We start from the raw sequence: 19,879 nt of genomic DNA on the forward strand, positions 1-19,879 counted from the left end.
TCTCCTTCATCAAAAATATTTATTAGGGTAAAAAAATAATTTCTTGGTTATGTATAAACTTTTTTATATTAATAAATAGCGTAATGACAAATAAGTTCAAAAATGATTTTAGGCCGCAGGTTTAATCTAACTGTGACACTTAAGTATTTTTTAAAATTTTCTTATATAAATTCTTGACATGAAATGAAGAATATTTTTACCTCGTGATATTATTAATTGGTCATACCCTTGAGGGGCCGGCAAAGGGAAAATACACACAATAGTACTTCACTAATTAGCACTAGTCAATACTAATAGAAAGGACACAAAACATTAACTTACCAGGAAAAGTAAAAGTTGACTCTGAAGTCTTTGTAGTTGATCCAAAACTCACGCACAAATTAAGAAAAATAAATAGCCCCATTAATTTTCTTCTGAGTAGAGTAATGTTCTTGATTTGTGTAACAAATCATAAGTTTTCTTGCAATGGTTTCTTTCCTTTTTTATGTTCTATTGTTTCTGTTTCTCTTTCCACTACACAATTTAGCTCAAAATAATGGTAGGGTAGCTACTAGCACTTCTCTTACTGCAACAGATGAAACCACCCCATGGTTTTCACCATCTGGTGATTTTGCATTTGGGTTCCAAAAACTTCAAGATAAAGATCAATTCTTGCTTTGCATATGGTATGCAAACATACGGGAAAACACCATAGTGTGGCATGCAAATATCAGTAATCCAGTGCCACGTGGATCAAGATTACAGCTTGATTCTCAAAATGGTCTCATACTTAGTGATGCACAAGGAAATACAATTTGGAGAACTGATTCGCTTTTTGGTAATATTGACCATGGATTTATGAATGACACTGGAAATTTTGTTATTATGGGAAATGATTCTACTGATCCATTGTGGGAAAGTTTTAGAAACCCAACTGACACTTTGTTGCCAAGTCAAACATTGGAAAGAGGAAGCTTCCTTGTTTCTCAAAGATCAGAAGCTAATTTCTCTCAAGGTATTGTTGAATTCCATCTTTGAAATATTTTCTTGAGCCGAAATTCTATCAAAAATAGCGTATTTACCCCCACAAGGTAAGAGTAAACGCTGTGTACTACACTTCCCAGACCCCACTCGTGGAAATACAAGTATGTTGTTGTAGTATTGTTGAATTGTGTAATATGGCCAAATTTTCATGACATTTGCCATGACATAATATCCATTATAACAAATTTGTGGTTCATGACATTTGCACATAATATCCATTATAACAAATTTATGGATCATGACATTTGTCATGACATAATATCCATTATTAGGCCAAAGATTTCTTGCTATAAATAGAGGAGTTTCTCCTCATTTGCAAACACACCAATTCAAGAGCTTTTCACTCTTGTCTTTCTTTCTCCTCCTTTATTTCATTATAGAGTATTTTGTATGAGAGTGAGTGTTGGGAAACACTTGTGTGAACCCTTTCTTTGGAGTGATCTTGTGAGGTTATTCTCTTGGGGTATTTAGAGTATTTACTCTAATTTTGTACTCTCTTTTGTACTCTTGTTGGTATAGTGAAATTGCTCATCTCCGCTTGTGGACGTAGGTCACCTTGACCGAACCACGTTAAATTTGTGTCTTCTTTATATTCTTTAATTGCCGTTATTATCAACTTCCATTGTCTTTGTTATTGTCATTATATCGTTGTTTGGCTAAATTCCGCACTACCCGGATTTCCGATCCTAACAAATTGGTATCAAAGCCAGATCTAACCGGGTTAGTTTAAATAGCCAAAATGACTCTAACAAAGTCTTATGTTGAGAAATTTGACCGAAGTGCAAATTTTGGAACGTGGCAATTAAAGATGGAAGCTATCCTAATTCAGGATGGCTTAGATTGGGCACTGCAAGGAAAGGAGAAGATGCCGGATAAAATGACGGACGAGGAGTTTGCCGTCTTAGACAAAAAGGCAAAAGCAGGTATTATTTTAAATCTTTCAAATGAGGTTTTGCGTGAAGTTGCAGCAGAAAGCTCAGCCAAAGGCATATGGGAAAAGCTTAAAATCCTATATATGAAAAGAATAGTAGAAAACAGGCTTTACCTAAAGCAAAAACTCTACACTTTTCGTATGGCTGAAGGTACCTCTATACTTACTCATCTTGATACTTTTGATTCTCTTCTTATGGATTTAAGTAACATAGATGCTGCAATCAAAGATGAGGATCAAGCTGTGTTATTGCTTGTTTCCTTACCCCAGTCGTTTAAACATATAAGAGATACTATGGTTTATGGAAAGGATAATATCTTTTATAAAGATATCAAATCTATTTTGAAATCAAAAGAACAAATAGATAGAGATATTACTGGGAAAACTAGTGGGAACCAAGGGGAAGGCTTGTTCATAAGAGGTAGATCCAATAAGAAAGATTTAAATAGTGAGAAACCTAAATCAAGGTCAAAATCCAGATGCAGAAATATCATGTACAAATATTGTCATAAGAAAGGTCACATTATTTATGAATGCTTTAAATTGAAAAACAAAGAAAAGCATACAGAAAAGAAAAATGAGCACAAAAATACTGACACTGCCGAAGCAAGTGTAGTTGCTGATGAGACTGAGGGAACTATTTTTTTAGCAACTAATAATAGTTTCAAATCTAACAATGAGTGGATTTTAGATTCGGGTTGTTCTTATTATATGTGTCCCAGTCAGGATTTATTTACCACATATAAATCTATTGGAGGTGGAGTTGTCTTGATTGGCAACAATGCTGCCTGCAAAGTTATTGGAAAAGGTACAGTCCGACTCAAAATGCACGATGGTGTGGTGAGAACTCTCACCAATGTTAGACATGTTCCTGACTTGAAGAAAAATCTCATTTCTTTGGGCACTCAAGAATCTCTTGGGTGCAAGTACACAGGTGAAGGTGGAGTTCTGAAAATTTTTCATGGTGCTCTTGTGATCATGAAAGCACGCAGATCTGGTACATTGTATACTCTTTTTGGATCTACTGTTACAGGTGCTGCTACAGTTTCAATATCAGATAAATCAGATTCTGACATCACCAAATTGTGACATATGAGTGAAAAAAGGTCTTTCCATCCTCAACAAAAGAGGTCTCTTATGTGGCCAAAGTACCGAAAATATGGAGTTCTGTGAACATTGTATGTTCGGGAAACAAAAAAGAGTTAGCTTCAAATCTCCAACGATTCATAGAACAAAAGGTACTTTGAATTACATTCATTCAGATCTTTGGGGTCCTTCACGTACCCCATCTAAAGGTGGTGCCAGGTATATGTTAACTTTCATTGATGATTATTCAAGGAAAGTTTGGGTTTATTTCCTGAAAAATAAAAGTGATATTTTCTTAAATTTTAAATAATGGAAAGTTTTGATTGAGAAGCAAACAGGAAAACAGGTTAAGCGGCTTAGAACAGATAATGGCTTGGAATTTTGTAATGATGAATTCAACGAATTTTGTAAGAATAAAGGAATTGCTCGACATCGTACTGTGAGAATGACACCACAACAAAATGGTGTGGCAGAAAGGATGAATAGAACTCTTTTGGAAGGGCTCGTTGCATGATTTCAAATGCTGGGTTGACAAATGCCTTTTGGGCAGAAGCTATCTCTACAGCTTGTTATATTGTTAACCGAGCTCCTTCTGCACCTTTGAACTTTAAGACTCCAGAGGAAATGTGGTTAGATACTCCTGCTAATTATTCTGATTTAAAGATATTTGGTTGCCCTGCACACATGCATGTAAATGATAGAAAATTAGAGCCAAGGGCTAAAAAGTGCATTTTCCTTGGGTATGCATCTGGGGTGAAAGGATACCGACTATGGTATCCTGATCCCATGGCACCAAAATTTATAATTAGCAGAGATGTAACCTTTGATGAATCCTCTATGTTACATTCTAGAAAAGAGTCTTCTAGTTCTTGTAATACAGATAAAGGAAAGAGTACACGGAACCAAGTGGAGATTGAGATTGGCATTCCTTCTGAGCCAAGCTCATTAACTTTGGAGCAAAATACAGTTGAAACTCCTGAAGTTGAGACAGAAGCTGAAATTCCTGAAGTTGAGACTCCTGAAGTTGAACCAGAAGAAGAGGAGTATTCTATAGCCAAACATAGACCAAGAAGAGAAGGTAAACAACCATTAAGGTTTGGAGATTATGTTGCATTTGCTTTTTCAGTTGCACAGAAAACTGAAGAAATTGGAGAACCATTAAAATATTTAGAAGCAATTTCTGGTGCCGACTCAGCCAAGTGGCTGATTGCAATGAATGAATAAATTGAGTCTCTCCACAAGAATGGTACTTGGTCTCTTGTGAAGCCGCCATCAGAAAAAAGAATTGTTGGTTGCAAATGGGTCTTCAAGAAAAAAGATGGCATTCCAGGGGTTGAAGATGCGAGGCATAAGGCACGATTAGTTGCAAAGGGCTATAGTCAGGTACAAGGAGTTGATTTTAATGATATTTTCTCACCTGTTGTTAAACATAGTTCTATTCGTGTCTTGCTTGCCTTCGTTGCCATGTATGATTTGGAATTAGAACAACTTGATGTTAAGACAACTTTCTTACATGGCAAACTTGAGGAACAAATATACATGCATCAACCCGAAGGATTTGAAATTGAAGGAAAAGAAGATCATGTTTGCTGGTTGAAGAAATCCTTGTACGGATTAAAGCAGTCTCCAAGACAATGGTATAAAAGGTTTGATTCCTTTATGTTGGGTCATGGTTATTCGAGGAACATGTGTGATAGTTGTGTTTACTTCCGGAAGTTAAATGATGGTTCATTTGTGTACCTATTATTATATGTTGATGACATGCTCATTGCTGCTAAGGATTTAACAGAAATTCATAACTTGAAAAGTCAGCTGAAATGTGAATTTGAGATGAAAGATTTGGGAGCAACTAAACAAATCCTTGGCATGGAGATCAAAAGAGATAGAAAAGCCAACAGGCTATTTCTGACCCAGAAGAAGTACTTGGAGAAAGTCTTGGAGAGGTTTGGCATGAAAGATGCTAAACCAGTTAGTACCCCTCTTGCTGCTCATTTTAAGTTATCAGCTGCTCAGTCCCCGCAGTCAGAGGAAAAAGAGAGGTACATGACATATGTTCCTTATTCCAGTACAGTCGGCAGTATTATGTATGCAATGGTTTGTACACGTCCAGACATTTCACAAGCAGTGAGCGTGGTAAGCCGATATATGGCTTGCCCTGGTAAAACATATTGGCATGCTGTGAAATGGATTCTCAGATACTTGCGAGGTACTTCAAACACATGTTTGGAGTTTGGGAGAAATACTAACACTTTGGTTGGTTTTGTAGACTCAGATTATGCAGGTGATCTTGACAAAAGAAGATTACTGACAGGCTATGTATTTTGCATCGGGGGTTGCGCTATTAGTTGAAAAGCTACATTACAACATGTAGTAGCTTTATCTACTACCGAAGCAGAATATATGGCAGTGACCGAGGCGATCAAAGAAGCTTTATGGTTGAAGGGTCTATTTGCGGAACTCAGTTTACACCAATGTGGTATTACCATTTTCTGTGATAGTCAAAGTGCTATTCACTTGACTAAAGATCAAATATATCATGAGAGGACGAAGCACATTTATATAAAGTATCATTTCATCCGAGAAACCATTGCTGAAAGAAAAGTCTCTGTTCAGAAGATCAACACTAGAGACAATCTTGCTGACATGTTCACAAAACCTCTTCCAGTGTCCAAGTTCAAGCTACTTGATTGGCATTTATGAATAATGATTTTTCCCATTGGGGGTTTTTTTCGCAGAGAAGGTGGAGCAAATTTACTATATATAAGCCGAAATTAGACCAAGGTGGAGATTTGTAATATGGCCAAATTTTCATGACATTTGCCATGACATAATATCCATTATAACAAATTTGTGGTTCATGACATTTGCCATGACATAATATCCATTATAACAAATTTGTGGATCATGATATTTGCCATGACATAATATCCATTATTAGGCCAAAGATTTCTTGCTATAAATAGATGAGTTTCTCCTCATTTGCAAACACACCAATTCAAGAGTTTTTCACTCTTGTCTTTCTTTCTCCTCCTTTATTTCATTATAGAGTATTTTGTAAGAGAGTGAGTGTTGGGAAACACTTGTGTGAACCCTTTCTTTGGAGTGATATTGTGAGGTTATTCTCTTGGGGTATTTGGGATTAATTAGAGTATTTACCCTAATTTTGTACTTTCTTTTGTACTCTTGTTGGTTAGTGAAATTGCTCATCTCTGCTTGTGGACGTAGGTCACCTTGACCGAACCACGTTAAATTTGTGTCTTCTTTATATTCTTTAATTACCGTTATTATCAACTTCTATTGTCTTTGTTATTGTCATTATACCGTTGTTTGGCTAAATTCCGCACTATCCGGATTCCCGATCCTAACAAATTGTGTGACTGACTCATTTTAATTGTTTAATTATATAATGTGTCAACATGGTATATGTATTACGAGAATCATCATGACTAATTGGTTAGTTTTTTACTGGCTGCCAGTCTACTGCAATCCTCTTCCTTTATCCGAACTTGAGACCGGTGGAGTTAGGAATATGTTTTAGTCATGTCAGTATATTTACTTTAGATCCTATGCTTTTTAGGAGTATCTTAGCCTCACTTGAGGTTTTCATTCCAGTAGAGAATATAGAGTTCTAGTACTTTTCGTTTATAATGGCCTGAGATGAAATTTAAATGAAGAACATGGCCAGTGAGGATTGATATAGCCGACTCTACTTGTTTGAGATAGAGGCGTAGTTGTAGTTGTATGTCTCAACGCGCCCCTCATGTCTGGGCCTGATTTTTTCCCTCGTTAGACAGACAATTAACTGTTAGAGCGATAATGAGTTTAACGTTTTAATTATATTATGTCTCAACAGGTAGATTTTATCTTCGCATGATTGATAATGGGAATTTGATACTTGTTACACAAAGTGTGCCTTCCAATTCAGATTATGATGATGCGTACTATAACAGTCAAACTTTTGACGAAACAAATGTAACCAATTCTGGTGATAAATTGGTTTTTGAAGAGAATGGCATGATGTATGTATTGAAGAGAAACAATCAAAGGCAATTTCTTACTCCCAGATCCATCCCTTCAGCTTCGGAAAATTATCACCGCGTGACACTTAACTTTGATGGAGTTCTCACTCATTATTATCGCTCGAGGAGTTCTAATAGAAGTGGCTGGAATATTTTATGGTCTCAACCAGATAATATATGTTTCAATATTTTTGGAGGAGGAATAGGGGCTTGTGGATACAATAATGTGTGCAATCTTGGTACAAACAAAAGACCAGTTTGTAACTGTCCTAAAGGATATTCACTACTTGATCCAAATGATACTTATGGCAACTGCAAACCAGATTCTGCTGTAAGTTGTGATGAAGTTGGGAGGGGTTCACCTGAAGATTTGTACAGTTTTATCACGGTTCGTGATACTGATTGGCCAACATCTGACTTTCAGAAGCTTAGCCCTTCTACTGAACAAGACTGCCAACGTTTCTGTTTGAATGATTGTTTTTGTGCTGTTGCCATTTATAGAAGCGATAGCTGCTGGAAAAAGAAGCTGCCACTCTGGAATGGGAGAATAGACACCAGTCTGAATGCGAAAGCGTTTATTAAAATAAGGAAAGGTGGTGTTCCTCCTCTAAGTCCTGGCCTTCCAAATCCAGGATCACGCCAAAGCAAGAATTGGCGAAATTGGGCAGTTGTGTCGTCCACACTCTTAGGTAGCTCTGTGTTGGTGAATGTTGTCTTTATTGGTGTATTTTGTTGGGGATTCTTCCATGTTTACAAAAAGAAAGCCAAGACATTTCGTCCTGCAAGTCATGTACCTGACTCCATTTGTCATAGTTTTACATACAAAGAACTTGTCGAAGCCACAAACGAGTTCAAGGATGAGCTAGGCAGGGGTGCCTTTGGGATTGTTTACAAAGGGGTAATGCCAATCTGTTCAAGAAACGTTGTTGCTGTAAAGAAGCTGGATAGAGTTGCTCACGAGACAGAGAAGGAATTCATGAATGAAGTAAATGTGATTAGTCAGACTCATCACAAAAATTTGGTCCGTCTTCTTGGATATTGTAACGAGGGACCTCATCGCTTGTTGGTCTATGAGTATATGAGTAATGGCACTCTTGCAAGTTACCTTTTTTGTGATCAAAAACCTACTTGGAGTCAGAGGACAAAAGTTGCAATGGGAATCGCAAGGGGACTTGCATACCTCCACGAAGAGTGCAGTACACAGATTATCCATTGTGACATAAAGCCTCAAAACATTCTTCTTGATGATTATTATGTTGCTCGAATATCAGATTTTGGATTGTCTAAACTGCTGAGGATTAACCAGAGCCGAACGCTTACTAATATTAGAGGAACAAGAGGTTATGTTGCTCCAGAATGGTTCAGGAATAGTCAGGTCACGGTTAAGGTGGATGTTTACAGCTTTGGTGTATTGCTACTAGAGATCATCACTTGCCGGAAAAGCTTGGAGAATGAGGAAAGCTATGGACCGGAGGCAATTCTTACAGATTGGGTCTTGGATTGCTTTCAAGAGGGAAAATTTGAAGCTTTGGTAGAAACTGATACTGAAGCCTTGAATGACAAGAAGCAGCTCGAGAGGTTCGTGATGGTTGGTATTTGGTGCATCCAAGAAGATTCATCGATGAGGCCTACTATGAGGAAAGTCACTCAAATGCTTGATGGATCTGTTGAAGTGACGACTCCACCTTGCCCATATACATTCAGCACTACTATTTAAGATCTGCCTCAATTGTGTGCAGTTTCCTCCGCTGTATATCTTTAATATCTAAATACTAAGGTAATGTTACTCATCATATTGCATGTTCTTTAAGTTGTATGATCTGTATAATTTTCTCAATTTGGTGTTGGTAACTGTTAATCTGTATTATGTATAACTACTGTAAAGGGGGGAGCTACGCGTTTTCACATGTCAGGCTGAACATGTAATGAATTCTTATCAGGATTGTTTTGATGTTCATATCATGTGTAATAGTCAAAGTTAATTGCTCATAATCTTTGCCGCGTTGAGAACAAGTGGATGGCCTTGATTTGTTTAAGAAATGATTTATGTTAAGTACCTTCTGGCTTTGGAATCCTACTTAGTCATTCGAGATTTAGCTTCTTAAAATTCAAAAGCAGAAGCCATTTAACATAGTAAAATGTATCTTCTGCAATTTTTGGCTTCCATTAACGACTTAAATAAGAAACCAATGTCTATTCTGTTTCAAAGGCAATTTTCTCTATTCTATTTAAAGTGGTTGTATGTCCATGTTATTTTTACTATCATGGAATCAAAAAATGGACAAAGTGAATTTACTTCATTTCTTACTCAACTGCTTGTTTTTACCACCAAATTTTGCATTGTCCTAAACTGAAAGCGATATGACAATTGGCTCGTTACTAGTGTCAGAAGCGGATCCAGAATTTAAGTTTTCTTCTGCTCGGTCAAAGACTAATTTTCAAGGGGAAATTTCTTGCTCACTTGGGAAACTTGTCAAGTGAGCATATAAATGAGCATTTGCAAAAGAAAAAATAGCACATTTGGCTTGCATTATTGTTCTTTCACTTGCATCTTATTACAAAATTCATGTCATGAAAATCAAATGGAAATGCTATAAGGTACACCTTTTCCGGTAACACCAGGTCCAGAAAATGGTTTCAACAGTTCATAAGGCACAACTCCAGCTCCATTTCTGTTCATCAAATTGCAATCAGCATTTCTACCATCAATAATCCCTTCAAGTTCCTTTAATCTTCCAGAAAATTTTTCGAACGCTGCGTTAATCACAGGATCCTCTGCCCAGTAAGGTTCTATTTTCTCTCCAAGATATTCTTCATCTGGAGAATGATTTGATAAAACATCCAAAACTGCCATGACTGTTGTTGCCTGGATTTGTGAAGGGAAGCATTGTAATAGTGCATCCTCGGGTTTTTTCAAGAAATTCTCCCATTCTTCATCAGTTGGATCCTCAGTTGGCATTTTTGCTCTAGCAGTTGTTGGCCTATTTGGGAAGTAGCCTACACATGCAATAGCAAAATCAATATTTTATGAAGTGAAGAGACAACATAAATTCAATTAGTACAAAATGAAACTTTCATTTTTAATAAATTTTGAGAAAGTGGGATTATGAAAATGTATTTTATTTCCTTTTTATTTACACAAATAATGTAAAGATTCTTTTACGATATCAGTGTAGTTTAATATGTTTTCGTATGTTGGTTAGGAGAACCATTTTTGTCAAGTTGTCTATTAATGCTTATCAAGGATGTACTCGTAATAACCTTATCAATGACGTGAATCTGTTGTGCATAAAACTTAAACTCTTTTAAAATGAGTTTAATTTCCATACACTGGCATTATAAAAGAATTTTTACACTATCAGTTCACCTAAAAGTTAATTATAAGTTAACTGTCCATTGTAACTATAAAACAACTCTTACACCAGCAAATCACCTAAAAGAACTACAAAAGCAACCGTTCATAATAAGTGATATTACTAATATAAGAAACTAATACAAAAGGCTAAGGTGAGTACCTGCATAACTGTATTGTCCAAAGTTTACTGCTGCATGGTGTCCAGAAGTCACCCAAACTATTGTTGTGATAATTCCAATTAAGTCATCTGGGGTTTTTAGTTCTGGCCACCACGGCTCGTCTTTCTTGTCACCATGTCCAACATCTTTTATCTCTGTCCACCAAGCTTGAAGTTCTGTATCGGATTTTATGAGTTCGGTTTCTGTATAGTAGTGGTTGACATAGTCTGTTACCCATTGTTTAAGGGTGTCCCATAATACTAAACCATCATTTGCAAAAGGGTAGTCTTCTATTGTTAGTTTCAAACCATATGGTGCATTTGGATCTTTCACGGCCATTCCCCTGTTAAAGTTTGCACAAATAGCATGTTATATGGAAGGATAAAATGGAACACTCGGTATTCTTAGTGTAAATAATTTTTATACTATCAGATCACTTAAAACATAATTGCATGTAATTCTCCATAATAAATAGGACCAGTAACATGAAAATTTTGACATGTTAAAATACGCAGATAGTAGTAAATTAGTACCTACTAATGAGGTCTTCAGGGAGTGCCTGTCGATCAAATCGCCATTCAAGATCATAAGCAACCGAGCTTAACTCCATGGCGTATTTGCCAGGGAAAAATGAACTCTCAATAATGCCATTGGCATTAATAAGAGCATCTCTAGCTATGGCATTTATTTCCATTGTGTATCTGAAGTGAGGATGCAGTAATCTGTATATTGGATGCATTGAACTAAGTTGCCTATTTGTTGCTATGATGTATGGCTCTGTAGCACAATGAGTTCTTAGCCTGCAAAATTTTGAAATTTTTTTTTCAAGTATTAATATTTAGATGAAAGTAGATAATTTTTACTTATCTTTTTTGGCAATGGAACTTAGATTAAGTTTCTCAATCTCAGAAATTGGAATAACATGAGCCATAAATTACTCAAAACTACTAAGAGCCCGTTTGGTTCGACTGATTCAAAGTAGCTAATAAGTATCAAGTGTTGAACGAACTATAAGTACTAAAATTAATTTTATAAAATAGCAATTACATGTTTAAATAGAAGTCTTGAAACTGAAATTAAGTGTTGTTCATATGTTAGGGGAGAAAGTGTTTGAAAACTTATTTTACGTTATAATGACTAAAATGGGAGTGACCTACTTATAGATTTTAGTTTATGAGAACTTTTAATATTTACCAAACATGGAGATAAACTAAAAAATAAATATAAACTGGTTCAATCTATTTATAATATAAACTTATCTAAGCAACCTCTAAATGATGAGTGAGATAAGAAGTTGGACATTCGGACCATCTTTTCCGGCCAAATAGCAAGCTGATATAATGCATGTGTCCTGATCACTTACCAGTGACTAACAAGCTGGTGATAGCCAGAATCATGAGCAAGAACATGAGCTTTAGCTAACTTCCAAAGCCAAGAACCAGTGGCATGCCAAGTAGGGCAATATACTTGTTTCCATTGAGGTTTATCACATACTGGTGGCCTTGTTAACTCAATGGCCAAAGGTCTCAATGTGCCATCTGGTGTCAAGAAAAATAGAGTTCTTGATCCATATACCACACTTCCTTTGAGTTCATTCACTTTGTTCACATATGGTAACAGCAAATCATGATAATCTAGAATAAACAGCTTCTTTTGTTTAACTGCCTGCATTTATGCATAATTCAAGAATTAGTTAAGACAGAAGGAAGACTATGTACAGATCTGTATAATTAAGCACAGACTTTACGGTGGATTATTTGCACTATATGGCCTTTTTTGAGGCCACTGTTTAAATTATATCCCCTGTAAGTTCAATGGACTAAATTTCACCTTTAAAGTGGTTGGACGAATCCTATTCTTTTTCAGACAAATTTAGCTCATTGGAATAATTGTGTGTGTGTGGGGTGGGGGGTGGGGGGGGGGGGATAATTTAAATACTGGCCTAAAAGAAGCCATTTATGCAAATAAAGGGATCCAACCATTGGCTAGAAATGACACCAAGTAGCCACTCTAAAGGGCTGCTACAATTTTCTGATACAAATGTCCTAAATTGTACCGAAATTAAGATTTTTATTTTAAAGTTTCAGGACAAAATAGGCGTTGGCTGATTCCTAAATAACAACCCTAAGAATGATTATTTGTGTACTTCCGCCAACTGTTGGATATCGTGTGTCCACAAAGAAAATATAAAATATGTGTTTTTCTCATAATATATATATATATATATATATATATATATATATATATATATATATATCAAAACAAAGGATTTGTTTATATATACCTCTTCAACAGTCATGAATCCTGCAATTTCTAGCTCAATTAGCTCTTTTGTGATTGCTGATTCAGGAGGTCCATATATCTCAGGGTCTAGCTTGCTCTTCAATGGCCATTCCTGTTTTTTCATGAAGTATTTTAGTTCAAAGAATTAACATAAATAGTCATTCACTCAACTGTTTATACTAAAAATAACCGGCGAATATATATTATATGTATAACTCATATATAATACGTGTATAACCTATGTATACTGCTTAGGAAAACTAAACGAATCCGGCCGGCTATTTGTGTACAAATCCCTTTTAGTTATGTGTTTCTATCGATAATTTCATCTTTTAACCATAATGTATGCCTTGATTTATAAACGACCTATTTAATGAGCAATAATCTTTCTATAACAAGAAAAAAAGAAGGATTGATCAGCACTAAAACAATAATTAAGTAATACAGTATGATAAAATGAAATAAAAATAACTAATTAAGGGAATCATACCGTAACCAAGCGTATACTATATGGGTTCAAACCAGCTAAGGTTTGACGAGCAAATTCCACATCTTTAAACCAAGAAAACTTGTCCCCTGCAATAACGTTGAAAATATTTAACTTAGATTTTTACAAGAACTTTACCAAAGGTGCAATAAAATTACTTCTAGTTTATTTTTATTTTTTATTTTCAACAGATATATTATGCATTGTTGGAAATTCAGATGAGCGTGACATCATTTTTGAGGATCCGAGCAATATAAGTTCTCAATATAATATTTTGATTTATGAATTTTTGATGGATCCGAGCAATAATGGGGACTTACTTTGAAGCAATTCAGGGGTTTCAAAGAGCAAGACACCTTTTCGGGTATTAGAAATGGCCTTAATGAGCCTTGGTATGATATTCAACAGGCTACTTTTATCGTTAAGGGGTGAAAGGTCTACTCCGACGTTGAACAGTGAGTCAATGGCCGGAAAATGTGGAAATCCGTCGTCCGTATTGATGGCGGACTTCAACGCCGGCACCACCGCGTGTAGAACTGAGTACAGGGTGTTGCCTCTGAATGATAAGTCCTTCAGTTCTGAGAATGCTTCATCTCTTGGTACATATGCAAAGGTACTCTTTGATTCAGATAATGGATCTGCAATGCAACCACAAAATGAGTAGTATAAAATTCAATTCTGAGTTTAATTTTTAATCATTGGAAACTATTGAATTTTTGCACTATAGATCAAGAAAAAACTTTACAAAAAGAGTTATGTATTGACGGTGTAAAAAATATGTACATAATCTGGTCAGTTATAAGATAATTACATATATTTATATGATAAGCATTACGTGGTAGTTTGGTAAAAACGATAACTAACTTGCTATTGGATATTACAGTACACTGATAGATATATTTTTTTTTTTACAAGCAGTTTGGTGACATGCAAACTATGGTAACATGTTATTTTACACTGTTAATGTATATAATTTAGATTCAATCAAAGTTTAACTTCTATAAACTTAATAAAAATTTCATATTATCATGCCACTTAAAAGATAACCACGGATAACTACCCATAATAAGTAAAATTAGCATCTGGACAATACGACAAACAATCAGAAAATAACATAATAATATAAAAATTATTTACATTGTTATTGTAGAGTATAAGTTTAAGTCTATTTAAAAATAGTATATACTCCTTTTGTCCTAATTTCCGTTACACTTTTTCCTTTTTGGTCTATCCTAAGAAAAATGACATGAATTTGTTTTAAAAAAAATGTGTCATATAAATTGAAACGTCGGGAGTACCTTTCTCGCTTCGTGGGCCACCACTTTTGCATCTTCTAGGATAAGGGAATTCTTTACCACCAAGTACTGGTCTCTTAGTATCATCACTAGCATCAGGATCTCCAATATCATTGTATACATCATAATCATATACTCTCTCGAATTGTTTACGTTGTCCAAATCCATCACCTCTCATTATTACAAGTTCTCTTTCTCTTAATCTCTTAATTGCACTTGGCGTTTGAGATGGTAGGTATGACTGTGTATCAATATGGAAATAAAAGAGGGAATTAGAAAATATTTTGCAATAAAGAAATTATTGAAATCAAATATACGTAATGCACTAAATTTGTAATCTCTTGACTATCAAATCGTCCCTACGAAGTAATTTTTTTTTTAGTTTTGGCGTAATTGGTAAAATTATTATCATGTGACCACGAGGTCATGTGTTCAAACCGTGGAAACAACCTCTTATAGAAATGCAGAGTAAGGTTGCGTACAATAGACCCTTATGGTCCGGTCCTTCTCAAATTCCGCACACAGTGAAAGCTTAGTGTACCGAACTGCCCCGCCCAGTGATGTGTCCGAAATTACTGGTTTGTCTAATCTCTTTCTTTTTTCTCGTATGAGTCCTAGGAGTTACCTAAATGTCAGTAGACTATTTTTAACGTTGGATAATTAACTGCATGCATGTTGTTGTGTACCCATTAGACAAAAGACATGTTGCTAGAAGAAATGTAGTACACAAGAAGAGCAGCCTGTGGTTGTGTAATAATAATTAAATGCAATTAATAGGACCACTAGGTCCACAATATACTTTTTTTAATACATTTGTCTACTTTATAAGTGAGATGTAACAAAAACATTGTATATGGAATGGACCACTACAATGTTCTAGGTTAGTATATGTGGTCTTGTACAAAAGGGAGCTTGACGCAACCATAAGATTGTTTTAGTGATCAGGATATTATAAGTTGCAAAAATAATTTCTTGTAAAAATGCATAACAAAACTGTGTATATAAGAGTCGGTGCGGTATAACTCTTTCCCCTATATCATGCATAGCGAAAGTTTAGTGTATCATGTTATCCCTATGTGGTCGGGTACTAACGAAATTGGGATGGTGAAATATGGACGTGATTATTAGATTCTTTTTAGTTTTTGAAGAAAAGAAGGTAAAGCACATAATAGTGATTAGCAAAGATTCATAGGGTACTTTAAACTGTTTATTTTAAGATACGATAATTTTACTGAGTTTTATTAAGGTTATACAATTAAGTCGCTAATTATAAAATAATTACAAGTAAATTTCTATTATAAGCAGAGGCGGACCCATGTGTATGGGTGAGGGGTCACCGGACCCCGTAAACTTCGGCCGAAATCCTATATATATATATATATATATATATATATATATATATACTTGAAAATGGTTAATTTAAAGCAGTTGGTACCCTGAATAATAAAAGCATTTAGGGGGCATTGATTGAGCAGAATAATGTGTCTCGTCCCGTAAAATTCTGGGTCCGCATTTGATTATAAGCATTAAGCAGTAACCTGGAAAATATAACTTGAATCCATTCTTCTATAGTTAGATCATATTCCTATCCACTACGAAAATCAACCAGCTATTTCTTATTCTTGACGAAGAAATCATATCTAAATCACGAAATATATGTAAAAGATAAAGTTGATAAAGTTGGTGCCATGTGATCAGCAGGTCACGGGTTCGAGCCGTGGAAACAACCTTTTATAAAAATGCAAGGTATAGCTGCGTACAATAGACCTTTGTATTCTGACTCTTCCCCCGACCCCGCGCATAGTGAGAGCTTAGCGCATCAGATTGCCCGCCCTTTAATACTTATAATTAGGCTAATATGAGAAAAAATCATTACTCTTTTTCCAAAAATATAATAGGATAGTAATTATTTTGGGTAAAATTAAAAAACAAAAGCATAAATGAAGAGGGAATTTTTGGCAAACCTTGTTGGTGAAGAAAATCCTTTTCTCGGGATTATCAAATTTGGAGTGAACCCAAGAATTGCAAGTAATATGAACTATGCCATGGGGAAAGCCATCAATTACTATATTCTTGACATACATTTCCTTGTGGTGCTCATTTTCTACTAAAACTGCTCCAACCTCCCCAAAGTTTTCAGGAATTACAAAATCAGCCTCATAATGTGTGTCACCATCCACATCTCGTCCACGATGTGCAAACGTTTTAATGCTTGGTTTTTCTGTTCCAGCCTCTTTAAAAGATGAATAGAGAACAAAATAATTAATAATATTCAAAGAATATCGACAAGAGTGATTTCTCGGATGGTCAGCATCCTCCATCTACAATTCTAAAGTTGTGGGTTCGAGTCACTAAAGAATCGATAGCTCCAACAAAAGAGAAACTTAAAAGAAAAAAATATTCAAAGAATAACAATTGCAAAAAGAAAAAAATTAAATATAAAAGTCGCAAAACAAGAGAGGAAATTATATTAGTAATTAAGACAAAAGAAAAAACTGGAATTAATGTCGGTGCGGATGTTGCTAAACAACATAAACAACATATTTCCGTCGCTAAACCAATTCAACGAAGGATTACCAAAAAATCTTATCAGCTACGGGCTATTTAGGGAGTAATAGATTAGTGACAAATTTCATAGTTAAATTTTACCTTTTTTTTGTAGCGAACAAATGAGGAAGAACTTGAACAATTATAAAGCAAGAAATTAGCATAAAAGAGATTGAATGGCCTTTTGCATGATTATGTTTTTTTTTTAATAAGATGAGGTGGTAAACAAACTTTTATCTTCAACCGACTTGTTAACCCTATAACGTGCTATGTACGGGAGGATATTAAAGATATATAATGCCTCAAATTGATTCTGTAGAAATTTTCAGTAATAGCGTAAATCACTTATTTTTCAAAGTTATGGGTTAATTATTTAAATTGTTTTCAATTTTGAAAAAAATGTTCAAAGTGCAGTTTGCTTCAGTTTTGCACGTTACGTACATTCGTATTTTGTTTCTGAACTGAGTGAATGCGATAGAAGGAGCAAACGAAATAGCATCCACAAATGGCTTATCTAAGTATAATTATTTACTATAAAAAAAAGTACTAAAATTAATTGCCTTAGTTGGAAAAAAAGAGTACAATTATTTACTTCACTATTATAAAAGGTTAGACAACAGATGCTGATTTGAAATTTGATGTATGCAGAAGGACATTTCTTTTACCACTCTATTCCATGTTATGTTGATCCTTTTTATTTTTTGTCTGTTTAAGAAAAAGAAAAATGATTTTTTTTTTAATATTTGGAAATAACTTAAATTTAAACTTTTGATTTTATCCTTAATAATACTAATTTTTTAGTCATATAAATCTCATAATATAATAAAGACTAGAAGTTTCGTATTTTTTTTCTTAGTCTTTGTGCTCAATCAAATAAGTTCACGTAAAATAAAACAAGAGGAATAAAATTGATTTTCCGTTTCAAAAAAAACTTTGTGAAAATTATATAGACTCGTATTTTGATTGAATTTGACAGTGGAAAAAAGAACTTTCTTTTTAAAAAAACACCCTCAAACCACTTCCCAATTGCAGTAATTTATTCATTGACTAAAAGATTAAAAAGGAACGGAAAAGGGAGAGGTTCCTTTCATATTAAAATTTTATGTATTCTTACTAACTTGTTTATTTCATATTTTCATTATATATTCATCACAAATAATATTGGTTCAAGTTGTATGTAGTGTCATTAATTAAGTCTTTGTTTGAATTTCAAACTAATTTTACATCTAGCAATGCATAGCCCATACTGCCTAATGCACGTCCTTTAATTTTTGAATTTTTTGAAAATTATCATCTTGGTACTTCTGTTTTTTTAAATCCAAATCTTTATTACTTTTGAACGGACCGAGTTCTATTGAACCGCAATACTCCTATCTTTTAAGCTAGCATAGATATCTGTTTCAAAAGTCAATAAGTTTAATACTAAAAACTTTAAAATTGGTTAAATCCATGAGTTTAAACTCTGGATCTGCCCCTCGTTCCAACCCGTATACCTGGAAAAAAATTTGGAAAAAGAGAGCACTTACTAGGATCAAGCTCATCAGCAACAATCTCCAAAAGGAGTGTTTTACCAAGCAAATCACCAATATCATCAAGTCCCCTTGTTAAAGCTAAGTTAGTGCCTCCAACAGTTTTTTGGACAGTTACCACTGCTTTAACACTAGTAGATTTCTCAGTAGAACTAAGCACAGCTTTTGTGCTATTTGCAGCATAATAGTGAACCCTAAAATTCTTCTTTTGTCTAAGGTTTTTATTTAAAATATTGATGGGAAAAGAGGCCAAGATTTCTCCTGAAACAAATGATTTAGTAGTACTCCATGGGATTAGGGTTTTTATAGATTGTGATGTTTGATGAAGCTGAGGCTTCAACATTCTTTAATTTTCTTTTTCTCTTCTTTGGTATTTTTGGGATGTAAGGTTAAGAGGATATATGATTTGCTTTAAATTATGCTAAGGGTTCTCTTTATATAGATGACATTTTCTTGCTTAGCTTGGGGTAAGTATAGAGTCTTTTTATTTTTTGTGTGATGTCTTTGGCTTTTAGCTCTAGTTATTGCATGGAAAGTAGGGTTACAGATAATTCCAAATGATAAACGTGTAGTTGTAGATATATGTAATTTGTGTCTAGTCCCTTCGGAGAATCTGATAAAATTGAAACGGTACGGAGAAGATTAATCGATTGCAGAGAGGAGTTACAGAAAAGAAAAAAAGTGGATAATCTAGCTTATAAGGAGAAGGACAAGGAAAACTTCACTATACTACTTTGAGCGTACGATGAAAATCATTTTTCATGAAAATTTTATTTTCCATATATACGAAATGGTTTTTAGTAGAGTATTTGTTTGATGGGTGGAAATTTTGTTTTGGAAAAGTTATTTTTAAAAATTAATGCTAGTAGTTTTGGGGTAAACATCGAGGACATGTAGATTTAAAGTATCATAAACTATGTTATTCGACTCTCCGAAAATATCGCCATATCGGATCCTTCAAAAATAGTGTATTTTTGAAGGATCCGATACAGATGCGACAATATTTTAGAGAGTCTGCAGAGATCATAAATTAATGTGCGAACAGCTTCTCCCAAATTCCTTTTCTCTGTGTGTGTGAAAGAGTGAGAGAGTGTGTGCGAGTGATTGAAAACTAATATTAGCAAATCTCTATCAATATATTAAAACAAATTTAATAACATAAAAAA

The 19,879-nt window shown here is 34.6% G+C and overlaps 2 protein-coding genes across 3 annotated transcripts; one reads left to right on the plus strand and one right to left on the minus strand.

Moving 5' to 3' along the window:
* Positions 1-332: 332 nt before the first annotated feature.
* LOC104086422 (G-type lectin S-receptor-like serine/threonine-protein kinase RLK1) lies at positions 333-9,051 on the plus strand. The gene is made up of 2 exons (XM_009590667.4): positions 333-994; positions 6,894-9,051. The coding sequence occupies exons 1-2, from the start codon at positions 466-468 to the stop codon at positions 8,774-8,776; spliced, it is 2,412 nt and encodes an 803-aa protein (XP_009588962.1). The 5' UTR covers positions 333-465; the 3' UTR covers positions 8,777-9,051.
* Positions 9,052-9,566: 515 nt separating this feature from the next.
* Positions 9,567-19,128, minus strand: LOC104086421 (linoleate 13S-lipoxygenase 2-1, chloroplastic-like). Of its 2 annotated transcripts, XM_009590666.4 has the most exons (10): positions 18,711-19,127; positions 16,602-16,870; positions 14,641-14,878; positions 13,663-13,980; positions 13,346-13,431; positions 12,857-12,967; positions 11,936-12,237; positions 11,106-11,372; positions 10,575-10,915; positions 9,567-10,056 (listed from the first exon to the last, which is right to left on the minus strand). In XM_009590666.4, exons 1-10 carry the CDS (start codon positions 19,054-19,056, stop codon positions 9,638-9,640), a joined length of 2,697 nt encoding a protein of 898 aa, XP_009588961.1. In that variant the 5' UTR covers positions 19,057-19,127; the 3' UTR covers positions 9,567-9,637. The 2 variants fall into 2 exon arrangements, with proteins under 2 accessions (XP_009588961.1, XP_033509346.1); XM_033653455.2 differs by lacking the exon at positions 11,106-11,372 and having other exon boundaries at positions 18,711-19,128.
* Positions 19,129-19,879: the final 751 nt, after the last annotated feature.

Source organism: Nicotiana tomentosiformis, chromosome 11, assembly GCF_000390325.3.
Source record: "Nicotiana tomentosiformis chromosome 11, ASM39032v3, whole genome shotgun sequence".
NCBI lineage: Eukaryota > Viridiplantae > Streptophyta > Magnoliopsida > Solanales > Solanaceae > Nicotiana > Nicotiana tomentosiformis.